This window comes from Taeniopygia guttata, chromosome 3 (assembly GCF_048771995.1).
Source record: "Taeniopygia guttata chromosome 3, bTaeGut7.mat, whole genome shotgun sequence".
NCBI classification, from domain to species: Eukaryota; Metazoa; Chordata; class Aves; order Passeriformes; family Estrildidae; genus Taeniopygia; species Taeniopygia guttata.
The window spans coordinates 84,444,294-84,462,722 of record NC_133027.1 but is presented as its reverse complement, the minus strand read 5'-3'; the positions used below and the strand labels follow the sequence as shown (position 1 = coordinate 84,462,722).

Below are 18,429 nucleotides of genomic sequence, written 5' to 3'. Positions count from 1 at the left end.
ATTGAAAGCAATGCACGCAACACACAGTAATTGTTCAATATAAGTAATTATTGTATACAACTAGATTTAATCTCTAAAATTCAGTGTTGCGGGGTAAATTCTAAAGCTTTGCACATCAACAGGAAGATTCAGCTCCTCTCCAGGATACCAATCCCTATCCCAAACAATCCAAAAAATGTCTAAAGAAATCACCAACACTGCTCAGATATCATCGCCTACTTATTATAGGGCAGCACTGGTCAAAGCAACACTACATTCAAGAAGTGAACTAAATAAGCTTTGCTACTCCTGTCATAAACAACAGCAAATTCTTCCAACACAAATCCAAACACAAAAGAGCGAGTCCCTTCATTATATATGATTCTGAAGAGAAGAGAAATTATCAAAACAGCATCACTGGAACAGAATGCAAGACAGAATCTGCCTTGAAAACACACACAAACAGAGAGCAAGAAAATCTTTCCAATTGTCATCAGAGAAAGGGCAACATTAAAAAAAAAATCACAGCAGTTTTAGTTTTAGCTTGGTAAGTATGGAAAGCAGCTACCATTGCTTCCCTTTCCACCTTGTTTTGTAGTCCTTCTCAAGAGACAGGGCCAAACCCATAGCCAGAGTTAGGAGGTATGCCAGCTGCTACCACTGCTTCAATGGATATTGGAAAAGCCAGTGAGACAAGGATAACTAAGGGCATGTGCAAAATCTCTAGGATCCCTAGCGTGGCTATCAGCACCAACAAGCAAAAGAAGAGGCTCAAGTTGAGCCTTGACCAGCTCAAGTTACCATTAGTAAATCAAAACAACCTATGGCTTCAAACATACAACCTTCTCTTCAAATAGTTTGGATAGCAGAGTCAATCTCTTGATAGTTGTAATTTCTTGTTTCCTAAATTACCATTTTTAGAGTTTATCAGTCAATTCCAGCAAAGTCAAGTAAGTCTTAACTGACACAGAGTTACCTCAGAGGCTAGCCAAGATTTATTCACAATAGATCAGCCATTAAAATGTACTATTTTCAAATTAAGATAATCTAATCTTATAGATTCAGTGTCTAATGGACCCACAGCAAGACAGGCAAAATTCACAGACTGCTAAGCATATCCTCTTAACCAGTCTCATCCATCAGGGCTGCCAAACAACATTACTGTGGATGTCTCAAGAGAATAATTTCCATCACGTACCGAGCACCAACTGCAAAGCCTCAACTTTTCACAGTCACTGCTACTTTTTTTTTCCTTTAAAGTCAATCAGTTGACAGTCCTTTTAATAGGATGGGTAGCATCAATCCCTCCAGTAATCAGAGAAGATATGTAAAAAGGTCTGATTTCCCATTCCCTGACTTATTTTTGTTACAAAGTCCCCAGGAGAAATAAATACATCAATAAAGAGTAAGGTCATTTTGGGAACATATGCAGTAAGTATTCCCCACATAATAAGAGCTAAAGGAATGATTTATAGAAGAGGAGCCTCATGATGAAATACAAGCAGATCAGAAAAGCTGCATTTGTGTTCCTGAACAATCCAATCACAACAACAAAGAGAGATGTAAGCTGTACTGGAAAACACCACTTACAAAAGCTCTAGATTCTAAAAAGTCTTATTCTTATGTTCGATTTATCTCTCTTAAGAATTCTATTTTTTCACACAAGCTCCAAAACTTTCTAGCCAGAGAATTTTTCTAGACTACAGTTCTATTTCAGGTGTTTTTTCCTTTAAAAGAAAAAACACAGAAATTAAATTTTCCAAAGAAAACAACCATTATAAAGTTCTTCTCAAATCCACAGCATCCTTTCCCATCAACACTCTTCACAAATTCAATCAGTTAAAAGCAAAAAAAAAATTATAGTTTCATACATATAAACTTATATTTGACAAACATTTAATTAGAAAAACATTTAAAAATCATCTATTACCATTCTGTCTCAGCACATCTTGCCAATGTAAGCACCTCTTCCTGAATGTCAGGGAGAGTATTCACACAGCAGAAATGTAAGAATTCAGTAACTCTTGTCTTACTTATTAAAAGTGCTTAGCCCAAGTACTAAATACATGCCATTGGCAGCAATTGATTTCTGACACTTCAGCTAACTCTGTGATGTATTTAACACATAAAGGACCCCAATTTCATCATGTAGAGAGGGACTCAATGTTAGCAGGTAGCAGCTGCCAGCACTTGGATACTGTTATTAGAACTGGTTTAGTCAGTTTATACGCGCAGCGTTTATGTGCCTTCTGGTTCAGGCATTAGCAGCTAGATCACACACTTGAATCACTCTGTGAAAAGCACTTTAAAATAGAGCTGGGGTCTAGGTTCACTTTTATCCCTGTAAACGCAGAGCAGTTTAATTGACTCGTATGTTTAAAGTCAAGGTGCTGAATTTAGTCTCAGGTTCCTCTAACACAATCCGGGAGGGGACAAGACTGACACATGTGAACCAACAGAACACTGAGCAAAGGTAAGCATTCTTTGGAAAGACAGATTTTTGTAACCCATACAGAGACAGAAGAAATCAATCTCTCACATGAAAAAAAATTAATATCCCCATTTTTCTCAGTACTGTGTATCACTTCTACTCTAATTTTTTTCTCCTTTGAAGAATAAAAAGTGAAGAAGGTGAAGCCCTTCCTTGGTTAGGCCTACACAGCTACCCAGAACAGAATGGGAACCATTAGTTGATACAACTAAGAGGAAACGTGGTGCAGTAGTTTCTAACTGTGTTGAAGTTGTGTGCATCACACTGAAGCCAGTGAGCAGAAAGACTTTCCCCTCATCTGACCTAGTTCTGTCAAAGATTCACACATGGAAGACAGTGGGTGTAGAGGTGACCCATGCAGTATCTTCAAAAATTTTGGAAGGCAGCACCTCACAGAGAAAGACACTTAAGACTTTGATAATGAAAGGAAAGCTGGCTGAACTCTAGAAAATTCAGAGAAGATATGAGAAGCCTGCCCAGACCTGTAGGAGTACAATGAAGTGAACAAAACTAAATCTAAAAACAATTACGGCAAAAAGTGTCAGATGGACAGTTAGTTTCAGGATAAAGCTACCTGATGCTGCAAGTATATTCCATTTGGAAGGAGATACAGATTTAAAGAATCCTCTTGGTTTGTTTTTTTGGGTTCTTTTTGTTTCTTAAGCAGCATGCACACAATATTAAAAAAAAACTGGAAAAGCCACAAAATTTTCTGGATTCTGAATTAGTGCTGTCTGCAATGTAACAGGTACAGCATAAAAATGTACTGTCCCAAAAGTGTCTTCACATAAAATGAACAAAGAACAACAGAGATAAGGATCAAAGGCTCAAAAAACCATTAATTTTTCATTAAATTATTCTAAAATGCAAATGTCAATTAGCTTCTACCCACTGTATACCCAGCCACTGGCAGGTAGGTTCTGCACAAACAGTGGAACAAGCTGTCCAGAAAGGCTGTGGAGTCCATCCTTGGAGCTACACAGAGCACGACTGTGCACATGCCTGAGCAACCTGCTGGAGCTGACTGTTTGGAGCGGGGTCATAGACTGGAGGATGCCCAGAGGTCCCTCCCACTCCAGCAATTCCATTTTAAGATTAGAAAGGATTTCTGTGAAATTATTTAACAACAATGGGTTTTTTTCACACAGTGGATCAGAGAGGGTACTCTGTATAAAATCAAAAGTCTTGATAAAAACTCAAACAGAATACAACTAGGAATGAAGCCACCTCTTCTCGGTGGACAGAAGAGGCCCTGGGACAATATGACCCAAGAAAAGCACTTGTCATCACTAATGAACTGATTAATGGGAAGCTGACAGTGAGGAGCCACGAAATGAGATTCACAGTCCAGAAATGAAAGGCCCAAAAAACTAATCACCTACTTAAAACTAACAGAACCAAAAGTTAAAACACATATACAACCATGGCAGGTGTCTGAGGCAAATCTTAATTCAACACTGTCAACACTCATCTTTCTGATCATATCACTAATTTCCTTTACAGTTCACTGGTAAGCCACTGTGTCTATAACAGGAATGCATCAAACAGGAAATAGAAAAGCTCCCCCTACACAGAAGGGACAGCAATCTTGGATCAAAATGCATTATTGGGAAGGGAAGGGAAGGGAAGGGAAGGGAAGGGAAGGGAAGGGAAGGGAAGGGAAGGGAAGGGAAGGGAAGGGAAGGGAAGGGAAGGGAAGGGAAGGGAAGGGAAGGGAAGGGAAGGGAAGGGAAGGGAAGGGAAGGGAAGGGAAGGGAAGGGAAGGGAAGGGAAGGGAAGGGAAGGGAAGGGAAGGGAAGGGAAGGGAAGGGAAGGGAAGGGAAGGGAAGGGAAGGGAAGGGAAGGGAAGGGAAGGGAAGGGAAGGGAAGGGAAGGGAAGGGAAGGGAAGGGAAGGGAAGGGAAGGGAAGGGAAGGGAAGGGAAGGAGTGGTCTTGATGAGAAATAGACATGAAAGAATTGGAAACTATGTGATCCACATCAGTACTCAATTACTGAAACTTAATGGGCTTTGGCTGAGGCTTACAAAATCATTGATCTAGCACAAGGACCTTGCTCAAAACACACCATCAAAAATAAGTTCAAAAAATGTGCTTTACTTAGTTAAACTAACCTCCAAAACCAGAAATTCAAACTGAGAAACCATTTCTTCCTGTGTTAGTTGCTCTTCCCAATGACACCACAGGACCATGGCAATTACTTCATGCCCTTATATAATATACACATGTTCCTTTCCACCCCAAAAGAGAAGTTTTGTTTGTTACCTCTTACCGACAGTTATTTTGACAGTTCTTTTCTGAGAGTCCATCCTCATCTTCTCCCATAATATCCACTGCCGAAAATATCAGTGCAACCAGAATTGCAAAGCAGCATACCAGTGCAAAGATCACAATGCATCTTTGCTGGGACTGAAAGAGATTAAGATTAAAAAAGTTTTAATGGCATGAACACATTCTTGTCAGTGACTTGAGACTCTGAAACTTTTACATAAAATCTAAATTTCTTTGAAGACATAACTGCAATAGCTGTCAACACGAAACACACCTCAAGATGTAAACACTCTCAAAACTGTCTTTCATGTATCACCTTGAGATGTATTTTAAATCTCTGAGACACTGCTTAATGATTCATCTCACAAATAATATTCATAATTTAAACTGCTTTCTGTTTGTACCCCAAGGAAAGCATTATGCATTAAAATAATGATTCCTACATTAACTACGTATTTTCTGATTGCGGCTCACAGGTAAAGTACACACTTTGAAACCAAGTTTTGTTGTATTTGGTTGAAACAAAACATGTCAATGCAAGAAGACTGAAGAACAAAGTCTTTTTTTTTTTCTACTGCTAGAAAAAGTACCTGCCATTGTCACTATGACTGTCATAGCCACTCAGACACTTTGGGAAGTCCTTGCCCCTCAATATCTATAATATAATGAACACAAATTAACAGATGATAAATGGGATTCAAGGAAACAATGGGAAACTGTTGCTCAGTATGACAGGTAATGCCTTCCATATCTCGGATTAAATATTAAAACATGGCATAGCACTACCTTATGAAATCTTGCAGTAACAAATCAGATGCACCTGGTACTGCCCTAGATAAATGTAAAACCTCCTAAGACCGTTGCTTGACATGCAATTTACATAACTGCATAAACGTACAGTACATTCTATTCTGAAACCAAATGTTCAAATACTGTGCATTTTCCTACTGAAGTAAATTTAAACAAGACCGCATCCATATAAAAACATCAATGTCTAACTCCTGTAGCGATAGTAATTTTCTTAATTTTCATTATTGCTCTATAATTACTTTGTCACATGGAGGAAAAGGCCTCATAAAGGAATGGGAAAGTGGGAAAGCATAAAAAATGTAAAGGAAAGGAAACAACATCATGCTTGCAGCCGATAGCAAATTTCACAGTATTTCCACTGTTCCTGATATTTTGTTTAAGTTTCAGAGTAATAAGAACATTTTCCCATACACCTAAAGAAAAGATCAAACTTTTTTTTTTAATTAAAAAAAAATCCAATACTTCCCAACTAGTGCACTTCTCAGGAGAAACATTCCCGTGTTTCTTTCAGAATAAATCAGATATAAAAATTTTATTTCAGTCTGTGAAAATACAAAACACAGCAAACAATTTCTTCAGACAAACAGGAAAAACTCATCTGAAATTTAGTGACAAATGTAGCCTTTAACAGTAACACCAAATCTATGGTTCAGGTTATAAGCCTATTTTAAATATAATGCATAGTAGACAATTTTATACATTTCAAATATATGTTTAAATCAGTATTTATATTATATTAACTAAAAAATTACCAGAATGCAGCATAAGAAAATGTTCTTCAGCCATAACAAAGCCAACCCATGAAAAAAATAAATTTGGAAAGTTTTTTTTTTTTTTCCCTGCTGCTAGGTGGACTCATGACAACATTTGAAAAAAGTTGTAAGTTACTGCACCTGGGTGTCCAGAACTAAGGCTGCACAGTGGGACTTAAGAGAAAATTGTTAAACACTCTCATTGCCTCACACTACTAGCAAGAAAAAGTAAGAAGTGCTGAAGAAAAATAGGTATTCAGGTCTGGGACACTGCTGTATGCCATTTCTTCATCAGGACATTCAGACTGCCGCTAGGATGACCATTGTCTCATGCAGTACTGCATTATTTTTGCAGTACTGCAAATGTATTCACAGAAACTCTTTGATGCTGAATGTATCACCATGGCAGCAAGGCAGCAAAGCTACTCCCATAACCAGCAAACCAAAACGGGTCTGAGCTCGTTTTCTAGTCCCCAGGAGCAGGGGATGTGACCCAGCAGGGCTCGCAAACACAGCGCTCTTTTCCCTCCCAAATCAGGCTAACTGTTGCCATTTTACACACTGGGACTAATTTTAAGTTACTCTGGATAAATTTGAAGCACAAGCATCCTAGCTACCACACCATGTGAAAGACTTCATGCTATTGCTCCAGGGAGTAACTCTCATCTTATTACGCTGCCATGCAAGCTGCACAACAGCTATAGACAGCAGTGGGATCACTGGGCCAGCAGGGATCGCGTCAGCCGTTGAGCCTGGGACAGTATTCACAGAGACAGCAGGAGATACTTCAATGAAGGGTGGTGTGTTGGAAGTCACAACACACCTCTAGAAACCTCTCAGCCTGCTTAAAGTTTGAAGGCCAAATCAATATAAAATCTACAGAGTACCAACAATAATACAGTACCACAAGGAGGAGTGGGTGTGGGGGGAAAAAAGGCAGCTGCAACAGATGCTTAAAGTTAAATACCAGGAAATCTTACGGCAGCAATTTCTGAAAGCACTACAGAAAGGGGAAGTCAAAATAATTCTAAATGGATCCTCCTAATCTAACATTAATTTCCATTCCACATTATTTTGGGGAACATATTCAAGGTTTCTTGACTTCTGTGCTGTCGTTGAAAAGTGTATGCAGTTTAAATCCCTGTTCTTTCATGGATTCAGCTTGTCAAGCTCTGCAGTTTGTGAGTACTGCTCATGTAGGCAGCACAAACTAAGTACCATTAGTAAGACCACTGCTATTCTACCAGCACGAAAATAAAAACAGAACCACACAAACCTATTTTACTGCTCTTATTTCACAGATCCTTTATATTATATATTATTATAATATTATTAGATTATGCAGTTGTCTTTGACAAGTATAATGGATGAATTATCTCCCTTTTTCTTAAGTACCAGCTTAACAGTATGGTTACAAATAGCATAGGGAACCTTTTAAATCAACAGTCAAAAACTCCCCTGTGACTACAGTAGTTTTTCTTTGAACAAAGGATAGCACAAAATAGCAAATTAAATGTAGCAAAAATTCCAAGTTTGTGATTCTACCACTACATTTTCAGATACAGACACAGGTCTGAAGGGTCAAGCAAAGGCCATTAAAAAAAAATTTAAAGAGAGTAAGGAGAATTTTAAAAGGCTTCACAGTTCAGGTTGAACCTACTCCTCCTGAGTCGTGGGTTTTTCATTGCTTTTAAATCTATATATTACATTATAAATTAATGTTTGGAGATTATTTACATTAAAATTCATATTTGTACTATTAAAGAAAGAATAAAAACCAGCTCCTTACATCAAAAAAGTCTTCTAAGCCTATCTTTTCACAACAGTACAAGTCTTTATTTTCACACACTTAGCCATAATGCTGACCATTTTCAAATAACCTCTTCCTAATTGAAACAGACTAGGATAGACCATATCCATGTTCTATTATACCATTCATGCATGCCTCTGTGTGCATCTATGTGCAAGTAATAGCAGGCATTGTGAAAGAATCCAAAATCAAGGAGCTCACACCACTCATAGACTAGCAGGAACCTGCTAGGCTGCTCTTCAAACCCCTGTGTCTGTGGCCTTGGGCAGACTGCTTGTTTGATGCTGTCTCGTTGCACATCCCCCTGGCAGCTGGGGTCCCTCTGAGCTTATCAGAACCATCCTTCTGTTTCCTCCAGTAAGTGCCTCAGCATTCAAGCCTTCAGTCTTCAACCCTTAATTACAGAATACAGGGATCTTTAAAACTTATGCATTTCGTCTGTCCATATACCTAGTTAATTTGTAGAAATATTAATCCCAACAGATATTTGTTTAGCCTGTCCTCAAAAATCTAGAATTGAAAGAGATCCTGTAGTCTTTTCAGGCAACCCCATCCCATATCTAAGCACCTGACTGATGCTTAACTTAAGTCTCTTATGCTGCAACAATTCTTTTCTCATGGAAAACTGTGAACATAGAATTTCATTCTCTCTTTTACATATTTAAAGGCTGCTATAGGTGCTAAGAGGCTTGGGGCCAGACCCCCTACAAGTCTGACTGTACTGATGGGCAAGCCCAGAGATTCTGTTGCATGAGAGACTTAAGGAAGATTGGGAAAGAAACTCCTGCAGGAACAAAGACTATCAAAAATACTGTGAGTAAACTGTGTTTTTTTCACCTGGCTCAACTAGCTTAAACAATACCTAAGTTAAAATAAATCCACCAAAACACTGCTGCATTACTAAAACAAAGCATGGGAATTTTTTCATGCTGTTATACCTCTAGGGAGAGAGTGAGAAGAAAAGCCAAAAGCTGCACAATGGTTATCCAGTACAGTACTATTCAGACTAAAGTTTAATCTGGGAAGGACTTGTTTGTGTATTATTAAGAAAAAGGATAGCCTATGTCAATTAAGCTTATCAGAGCCTGTGATACCCACGCAGAATTGAGAATAAGAGCAAGAAAAAGGCCTCCATCTTTACTGCACTTATATTGCTCAAAGCCTGCTAAGAACACTTCACTGGCTCCTGAAGCTTTCAGTTTTTTCCTCAAATAACAGGCATTCCTTTGAGACTGAGATTTTAATCAGGAATTTATTCTTCCTCCAATGCAGTACAAGAATGTCTTCTCCCAAAAAAGAAGCCATGAAATTGCAATGCTGCATCTGCTGATAAAACTGACTGCATAACAAAACATGTCAGGCTTTGAACTTGTGCTTCATTTTTTTTATACCTATTTACAGACTGAAGAAGGCAATACTTATACACCACACTAATACAGGCTCTAAGAGGCAGGCTTTCACATCTTTGGCCATTTCATTAGTCTGCTCTTTCCTGCAACACACCTGAACACAAATGTGACAACAAAAGCACTCCTCTGCAACACATCTGTAACTGCTCAAGAGCCCTCAAAGAGCTGTTTATGAGTCTGGTTCCATGGGGTGCTGCAATATACCTGCCAAAGATAGCAAGAAACTGGACTTCAAGAATTAGCAATCATTCCAGATTACCTTTGGTCATGTGTGTTTATTAGAGAAAAACATTACTATAATCTGGAATCTGCATACAGTAATAATCTTCATTGCAGCCTTGAATCTCCCAGCTAGTATGATTAATGCCAATCAACACTTAAAATCCTCTTTAAAAGGAACAGATTGCTAAGGTAAGTTAAATATTTTAAAATTGGCTGGACCTAGTTAGTTTCATCCTTGGACATTTAAGGCAGTGGCTGAAACTAACAGAGAACCTTTAGGACTCACCTCTAAAAACTCATAAGCCTCCGTGAGGTATCAGAAGCCTGGAAAAAGCAAAAGTGCAACCCATATTCAAGAAAAAATTATGCTCAGACAGTAGAGGTTGGGAAACAATAAGCTAGTTATTCTAGCTTCAGTCTCTAGAAAATTTGTAGGTATCTAGAAGGTAAGAAGCTTTGTCATGTAAAAGTCATATTGATCAAGTCAAATTTCTATCTTTCCTAGTCACAAGCCCTATTGTCCTGCCAGAGAAGCTGAAAATAATGTATACTCTCACCTTTATTAAAAACTTTCTTACAAACCACAGCAGCTATGTCCAGATTATCACAGGAGAGGCATAAAGCTGGTTGAAAAATCAAGCTCATTGAAACAATGGGAGGAAATTTTAGAATGGATTCTGCATTTAGAATGGCTTCAGAGGATTCTGCTTTGTATCTGGTTTTGCTCATGTCTACATTAACAATCTACATTCTGGAATAGAAATGAAAAGTGCTTATTAAGTTTTCAATCAAAGCCAAAGCAGTACAAATTGAAGACCAGGTTAAAATTTAAAAATGTTCTTGACTTTTTAGAGAGTATATCAACAAAAGTAAGATAAATTTCAATAAAGGAAAAGAGCTACAAGCATGTAGGACCAAGCCGTTGCACATATACAGAAACTGAGAAACCACTAGGAAAAAGAATAACCAAAACTATTAACAGGCTGGAACAGATGTTTTAGGAAGACAGACCAAAAAAGGGTAGGAGTCCATAGTTTGGAGAGAAGAAGAAATAAGACCAAGGGATACAATATCTACACACTAACAGCAGGTATCGTGAAGGCAGAATTATCCACCAAGCATTAAAATTCCAGAAATCGTAAATGTTTATTGAAACTTCAGGAGTTAGGTTTCAAAAAGATAGAGTACTTTTTTACGATATTAAGCATCTAGAATTAGTTGCCACAAAAGGCCATGAAAGCAAACAGCAGCAGGAAGTTTAAAAAGAGATTAGACAAAGCTTTCAAAAATACACCCTCATCAGATGCTAGAGAAAACAGGCTGGGAAGTGCCCTCTGCTAAAGATGATGGGAAAGATGCCAGTGCCCACTGGTAGGCACACATTACAGGACTAGACACACCGTGAGTCCGAGCTGCAGAATGTATTTTCCACATTCTTAAACAGTTCCATTTTTCTGCAGAAGGAATCAAGAGTTATAGCAGAGAACAACCTGATCATGTCACATCATGTCACATTGTCTTGACTTAGATTTCTACATCCCACTATAATGCCTGAACTGCATGCAAGGGAAAAATAATCCTTAGCCTCTACTTCAAGCTGGCATATTTTGTTTACCTTTCAAGACCAAATGCAGACAGCTTAAAGCAGAATCAACAGTAAATATTTAGTCCCCATAGTTACCCACTGAAACAAGAGAATCACCAACTAATTCTCCAAGAAACACATCCTTTCATGTGTTTTCCAAGCAAACAAGAAGACACACTGTCCAGCAGTCTTCCTGTCTATCCAGTTTCTTTTGAATCTGTATTTGATTTATATAGAAAGATTAATATAATATAATAATCTCCAAAATTTTAGAAGATCCATATGCAGGTAGACTTGGCTGAGAAAGACATAAATAAGTGCCTCTACCAAGGGAAAGACAGTCCAAAGCTTTGCCTTCCCCCCCACCCAATGAAGCAGCCGCCTTGGCTTCACTGCTCTCTGAACAAACCTTTGATCCAACAGCTCAAGAACATAACACACGGACAGGCCCATGACTATAAACAGAAAACCAATAAACTGCTTTGGAAGAAATCCAAGGCTTTGGAGGTTACTTATCTGGACCTCCTCCACACAAGGTTCTATACTGCAGAAAGATATCAATATTCAGAACGTAACATCTGTAAGAAAAAAAGGTTTCCAGCACATAACCAACTAACCTATGATGCAATTTGTTGACCAAAACTGGAATAAGAGAACGGGTGAAAAGCCTTTAGGTATTCATTTGCCATTTTCCCAAAATTGGGCCCTGACTTCTCATCATGATATATCGACTCAGCCTTCAGCATAATGTAAGGCAGCATTATAATTTGGCAATGTCAAGAAAAGGCCATAGTCTACCCTAAAAATAACACTCTACTTAAATCTAGCGTCTCCTGCAAAGAGAAACAGAAATAAATAAGGTATTGAACAATCTGAACCCGGCCTGAACAGCCAGTTCAGAAGAATATTAATACTTCTTCAGTATGAAAAAACAGTGCAAGTAAGATTTCTATATTCCAATATCTCTTTGTGCATCTTTAAACCTATGCATCTTTAAATATAAGTAAGGACTCCTACTACAGCTAGGATTACAGCTATTACTTCACCAGTACAAAACCAAACAAAAAAAGCACCAAAAAATTGTGTTCTACATACAGTACTTTAATATAATACATCTTTTATGTACAATTTCATTTCACAAATATAATTAAAAACTGAACTCTTCAGAAAATCTCTGCAATTAATAACTGAGCAAACGAACATTTGGTCTATTATTTCCCATCAAGAACTGGATCCCATAAGGCAGTATTTTGAGAAAGAATGAAATTAATAACTACATGAAGATGCAAACCATTAATATATTGCAGAACAGTCCATTTAAAGTCAATTATAATTATCAGAGGACAACAGGCTGGGGGATATATAGCAAATGATAAAAAGACTGGCCTAGAATCTTAGAGGTCCAATTTCTAGGAGAAAATGCTCTTTCAAATTTTACACCGTTATGCATCTTTCTGGAGACTACAGCATGCAAAACAAGCAGTTAGGAAGCCCTACTTTGAATTGTAGGCCTACTTCTCTCATCACCTAGTTTAATTTTGATGTTAAGAGTCTTAAGTTCCTGAAATCAGCGACCATTTGTAATGTAGATTTTTGTTCCAGAACAGTTACTAATTTGTGTGTGTGTCTGTGTATATACAGATATTCTTAAATATATATATTTATACACACAAATGAACATGTAATAATGACCATTAACATCCAACATAAATCTCTTTCTAAACCGCAAAGAGAAATAGAAGTAGGCAGTGCAAAGTAGCAGCATAAAGGCAGACCAGACTCTATACAGATGAATATGCTGATTTACACTAATTTACATTACAATTACATTACATTACAATACTCTAATTTACAAATGGCAATGCCTCTGTTAGGTTCAAAATTAACTATAATTTACTTTTGTATGATTAGTAATTGTAGAAAAAATTCTAGTAATGTACTCAAGTAATGCAAGACGCTGACAGCACAGCTTCAACTACAGGTCACTTTCTATCAAGAAAGTGTTTTATATAATAGTGCTACTAATAAAGCTTTAAGAGAAACTAAGTGAAATTTTAAAGCAATGAAGAAAGTTTAGTCACAGTGTTTGCATATGTCCTTTTTGGCACATTAAATGATCATATGTACAGTCTGCTCAAGCTTCATACCCACAGCTTTGTTTTGCTAAGATACTTTCAAAATGAGACAAGACCAAAAAAAAAAAGACTAAAAATAAAAACTTGTGGCTACTGGCACACAGACTCCATCAGGAAGGCTGTTAGACACAAATTTGAGCTCAAGTGCAGTTCTGTAGAATTACAAATTCATCACTCTACCTGAAGCATGTGTCTTCTTATCCAAATTAACAAGGCAAAATACATTACGTTAAAGCTTTTCAATGAAATTTTAGCATTTAATCCTGCGATTAAGGATTACAGGCTAAGACTGTATCTACCATCAATTACAGCATTATCACATTAAGTTCCTATAAAGCAATAATACTGCAGTCAAAGGCAGGTGGTGCAATTGAACCTGGACATACTAATGAATTTTGTTACATAAATTACAAATTACTGGTTCCACTTTCATAAACATAAAATTGAGAATATTTCAATTTAATTTTTTTTAAAGTTTGCTTTCACTCATTCTGACAAGATACACTTAAAGGAAAAGTTCTATTAACTGTTATAAATTAACACAAGTTCAGGAAAAGAAATTATCTCATAAGGGACGCATTTAATTTTAGCTCAATCTGAATTTTTAACTACACTGCAAGTACATGTTGAACTAACAGATTTGCCATCTGGCCAAGAAGTTAATTCCATTGTCACACAGAGCACAACCAATGTGAAATTCACAATAGGAATTATATTCTACTTTAAAGAGAGATAAAGGAAAACAGAGGCTTATGATCTGCAGCTAATCAGAGATATAAAGGTAAACTAGTTAATTATAGTGATTAAGTGTATCCGATCTATGGTTTCTTTCCTGTGAAAGACTCAACAGGTAATTTAGATACCATGGTTTTTATCCTACAGAATTCTGTATTTGAATTAAATGACATTGTTCATACTATATTTTAAGTAACTCTACTTGACTAAAAATTCTTTACTGGCTGAGTAACACATAATATTATGAGTAAAGATGGGACTGCCATACTGACTTCAGCTTCCCTGAATCTCAAGATATGAACAAATATTTGAATATTTACAAATACAATAAATTTCTAAGCACATACAAATATATACCAAGCAAGCAAACAAAAAAGCACCAGGAGAAATAAAGACAAGAAACAAACAGCAGCAGGGATTTAAGACCTCCATCTCCTACTTCCCTCTAACATAGACTCCTTCCGTGTGAGATCTGTTCCAGATCTGTCCTCATTGTTGTAGAAGTATTTTTTCTACTCCTAGTGGAGTTGACACACACTATTATGGGTGGAGAAGATAAAGGGAAGAGAATCAAGTTAACTGGGCAAAGTAAATTGTTCCTGGATGTTTTCTTTTTTCACTATTTCAACTACATTAATACTTTCCCCTTTCACCAAACAGCAAAAAATAATCCATCGCTGTCATTGTCTCATTCCAACTAACAAGCCCCACTCTATTCTGCCATCTTACACCTTTCTGCCTTCATATGGTGCAGACAAAAGCTGCACAGCATGGACACCAGGTTTCAGAACCAGCAGAAGATAATGGATATCTTGAGGGGAGAACAAAAAAATCAGCACCAGCAGGATCTAGTTTTGAAGGATCAAAGAGATTATTTTTCTAGAGAGAGCTACAGCCAGGTTCCTGCAGCAGCAGAGTGAAAACTACTGTACTGTGATTAACTTTTCACCTCCCACTGGAATTACCAGATACCTCTTCTACCAGCAGCAATGCTCCCCACTGTTTGCCATTCCTGTGCTGCCTTGTCTCCATATTAATAAGGTCAGACTCCCTCTGGTATGTTGAGATATCAAGGTATCCTGATTTACAGCATTTTGTCAGGTGTTATTTCACAGCTTCTTTTTCTTATTTGCTACCTTTGTGGAAAAGGCTTTGTCCTACTCTTTTATTTGTTTAATATATTACCACAGTATTCTACTGAATTGGTCTCATTACCTATTGTTCTACTAGCTAGTCAAAATATTTATTTTTATTTTCTTAGTCTGTTTATAGGATAAATAAAATAATTTTTAAAAATAAAAATCTCCTCAACAAGATATATAAGGACAATCTGTCAACCTCATAACTGACTGGGAAAACATAAAAAATGTTAACTTGGCTTCCTATATTTTCTATTTGTCCTTCAATGTTCTTTCCATCCAAGTAATCGAAAAACTAGATAAAACAGAGCCCAGTTATTTAAAACAGTTCCCATTACTAGGTGGCAGAGAATCTCCTTCCCTCATCTCACCTTCAAATATCATGACATCTGACTTCAAAATGTCTGGAAGAACTTCTCCTTTGTATTACATAATGTTTAAGCCAACCTATGAATTTAGAAGTTATTCAGAAGGAAAACTGCAAATGCACATGAATATACATATTTACATGCACAGCCATGACCAGAAAATTCAATCGGAAAACAATCTTAGAGATTAAATATGATATCCAACATACAGGACTGGTTAAAAATTAATTAATTAAAATATCTATCCAGGGACATGGCTGTTTCCATGAAAACCATAAAACATTCTGGCCTAGCTGAATGTGTGTCTAGTTTTATTATTGTTTGAAAGTATGCAATCACTGCAAATGTTTTTAATGACTGCCAATCTGGATTTTTAATCATTCTGTATAATAAAACATGAAATGAAGGTACAGTGAAATTCTGTCTTCTTATTCTCAGTTCTGTAGCAGAGAATCTCAGAAAAGTAAAACTAGAGACAGAAATGAAGATGAACCTTGAATATAAAACAGCCACACTACAATTTGACATGGTGGTGGTACAAATACCTCAGTGAAGTTTCAATGCTCCTGAAAGCAGAGGAGGTATATTGCACCTCACTAACACAGATCATGATGGACCAGACAGAGTTCCAGGAAAGAATGACTGCATGCTAAAGAGTGCCACTAACCATTATCACCTTTCATTCTACTCTGAAGTCCAATATTTTCTGGTGCATGTATTTCTTCCCCTCCCTTTCTTTTTTGACAACAAACTTTCTTCAGGGGAAAAGAAACTAAATTTTCTGGAAAAAGGCCTCTTATGGCAGGCTATCAACTGATGAAAATAATTATGGGCACAGGTTTGTCTTACAATACGTTACAAGCTCTTTCTAAACGGAAAAATAAAGTGCATCTTAAGTTTTCAATACAGCATCAGGCCTTAACACAGCAAAGCATCTAGAGAAAGGTAAAGAGATTTATTTGTGAAATTTCAGTCTCAGGGTGATAGACTCATTCCCAACCCAGAAGAAGTAGCAACAATTTATTAGAAGCACCCGCTGAAGAAAGCAGACATTTTTTTTAAGTTCTATAAAATTCACACAGACATCTGCATTTATTTTTTCACACTATCAGAAATGTTCATAAAATAATGTTCAAAGAGGTCTCAAAATATGGAAGTTTCCTAATTTCTCAGAAAGCAGCAAACTGCTAACTAATTTCAAGCATTTTGGAAATAATTTGAGATATGCAGATCTTACACTGTCATATTAATTTGCATTTTAAGTTATTTCCTGAAAGCAATAGCTGTGCTATTGCAACACGCACATTGTACTTACAAAAAAAACCTTAGTCCTAATAATTTTTGCATTTGTTGCTTAAGGCTTACATATATTCCATATGAATAAAAATCAATATAGTATTTACTGTGTAGTCTGAAAAAAAAAACCTATGAGGTTCAAGTAAAATTTGTTCCATATTTGTTTTCTGAATATGTAATATTTTAACAAGTATAATTTTAAGCAATGTACATAGATACTCTACTTCTCAAAAACAGCAAACTCAGTATAAACTGATAACATTTCCAGATTATATATTACCATGTGTCTTTGTACACACTTGTTGAGGCAAGTCATTCCCACAATTCTTCACATGCAGATTCCCTCCATACAGGAAATGTAACTCTAATCACTTTTCTTAGTTTCCTAGCTATTTATAAAAAAATTAATAAAATCTCCAGTAGATATGTGCTCCTTCCACAGCACATTAAAAATAAACTATTCTTTTTTTTTTTTTGAGATAATATACAACTTTTGAACAAGACAAAACAGACTTACTTCAGAAGCTATAGGAAAGGCCACACACATGCTCATATTATCAGTTGATTGGTACTCCATGTTCACATCTATGTAGAGATTACCTTCTAATTACAGGAATTCATTCCCACATTAATCTATTACGAGATTTCCACAAAAAGAGCTACACAGAAAGCCTTGCCCCATAAACTAAACAAAAGTTTCATTTTGTTGACTGACATGCACTGAATGAACTATGGGTAGCCATGCAAATCAATAGATATCTTTGCTGCCATTTGTAATAGATATGTACATGTACACATATATGTCCTACAGAGCTTATTTCTGGGCAAATGTCATTGTATATGAAAAGCATGTAATAGCTCCCAAACTTTCTTGGTCACTGAAACCTTGCCAGACATCAAGAGCTACAATGGAAACCCACAAATATTTTTTTATCAAAAAATTGTAATTGCAATGAAAGTCAAGTGAGCAGTAATATTTAATACAGTACAGGGGGTCAGCTACAGATCACTTACCATAAATTTTGTAAGTCACCAGTGCTGTCCAGACTACATCCTGACAGATTTCTCATAGAGAGCTTAATGATCTGGGCTCAAAATTCCCTTTTCTTGTAGTAGAGAGATATGGGGAAGATGCACAGACCTCACTACAACCTAACTCTCCAAATATACAGCAGAGATGCTTGGAATATGTATTCTAAATATACAGTGAAGGACAAAATTTTGTAGCAGCTTTGGCCTAAAGACGTGCATGTGCATGCATTACCGACAGAAATGTCCACAAACACACTACAATATTCTGTTACTAAAAATGACACGTGCTTTTCAGTAAGCTCACCACACTTGTTACATTCAGAAAGGAGTCCCTGGGGAGGGAGCTGCTCTGAAAGGCTGTCTTTACCTACCAAATAGCCACCATGCTTGCTAGCACA

The 18,429-nt window shown here is 36.8% G+C and overlaps 1 protein-coding gene across 8 annotated transcripts in view; it reads right to left on the bottom strand.

The window, feature by feature from the left end:
• PLD5 (phospholipase D family member 5) overlaps positions 1–18,429 on the bottom strand; it is a 172,206-nt gene that overhangs the window by 101,128 nt on the left and 52,649 nt on the right. For 4 of the 8 annotated variants that reach the window (XM_004176409.6, XM_030268568.4, XM_072927277.1 and 1 more), the window contains one exon: positions 4,740–4,876. The exons of 1 other annotated variant lie outside the window; for it this stretch is intronic. In XM_004176409.6, the coding sequence (XP_004176457.6) occupies positions 4,740–4,876 (137 nt within the window). Of the gene's footprint in view, positions 1–4,732; positions 4,877–18,429 lie in introns of those variants that run through there. 3 more of the 8 variants (XM_072927279.1, XM_072927283.1, XM_072927281.1) reach the window with 3 other exon arrangements.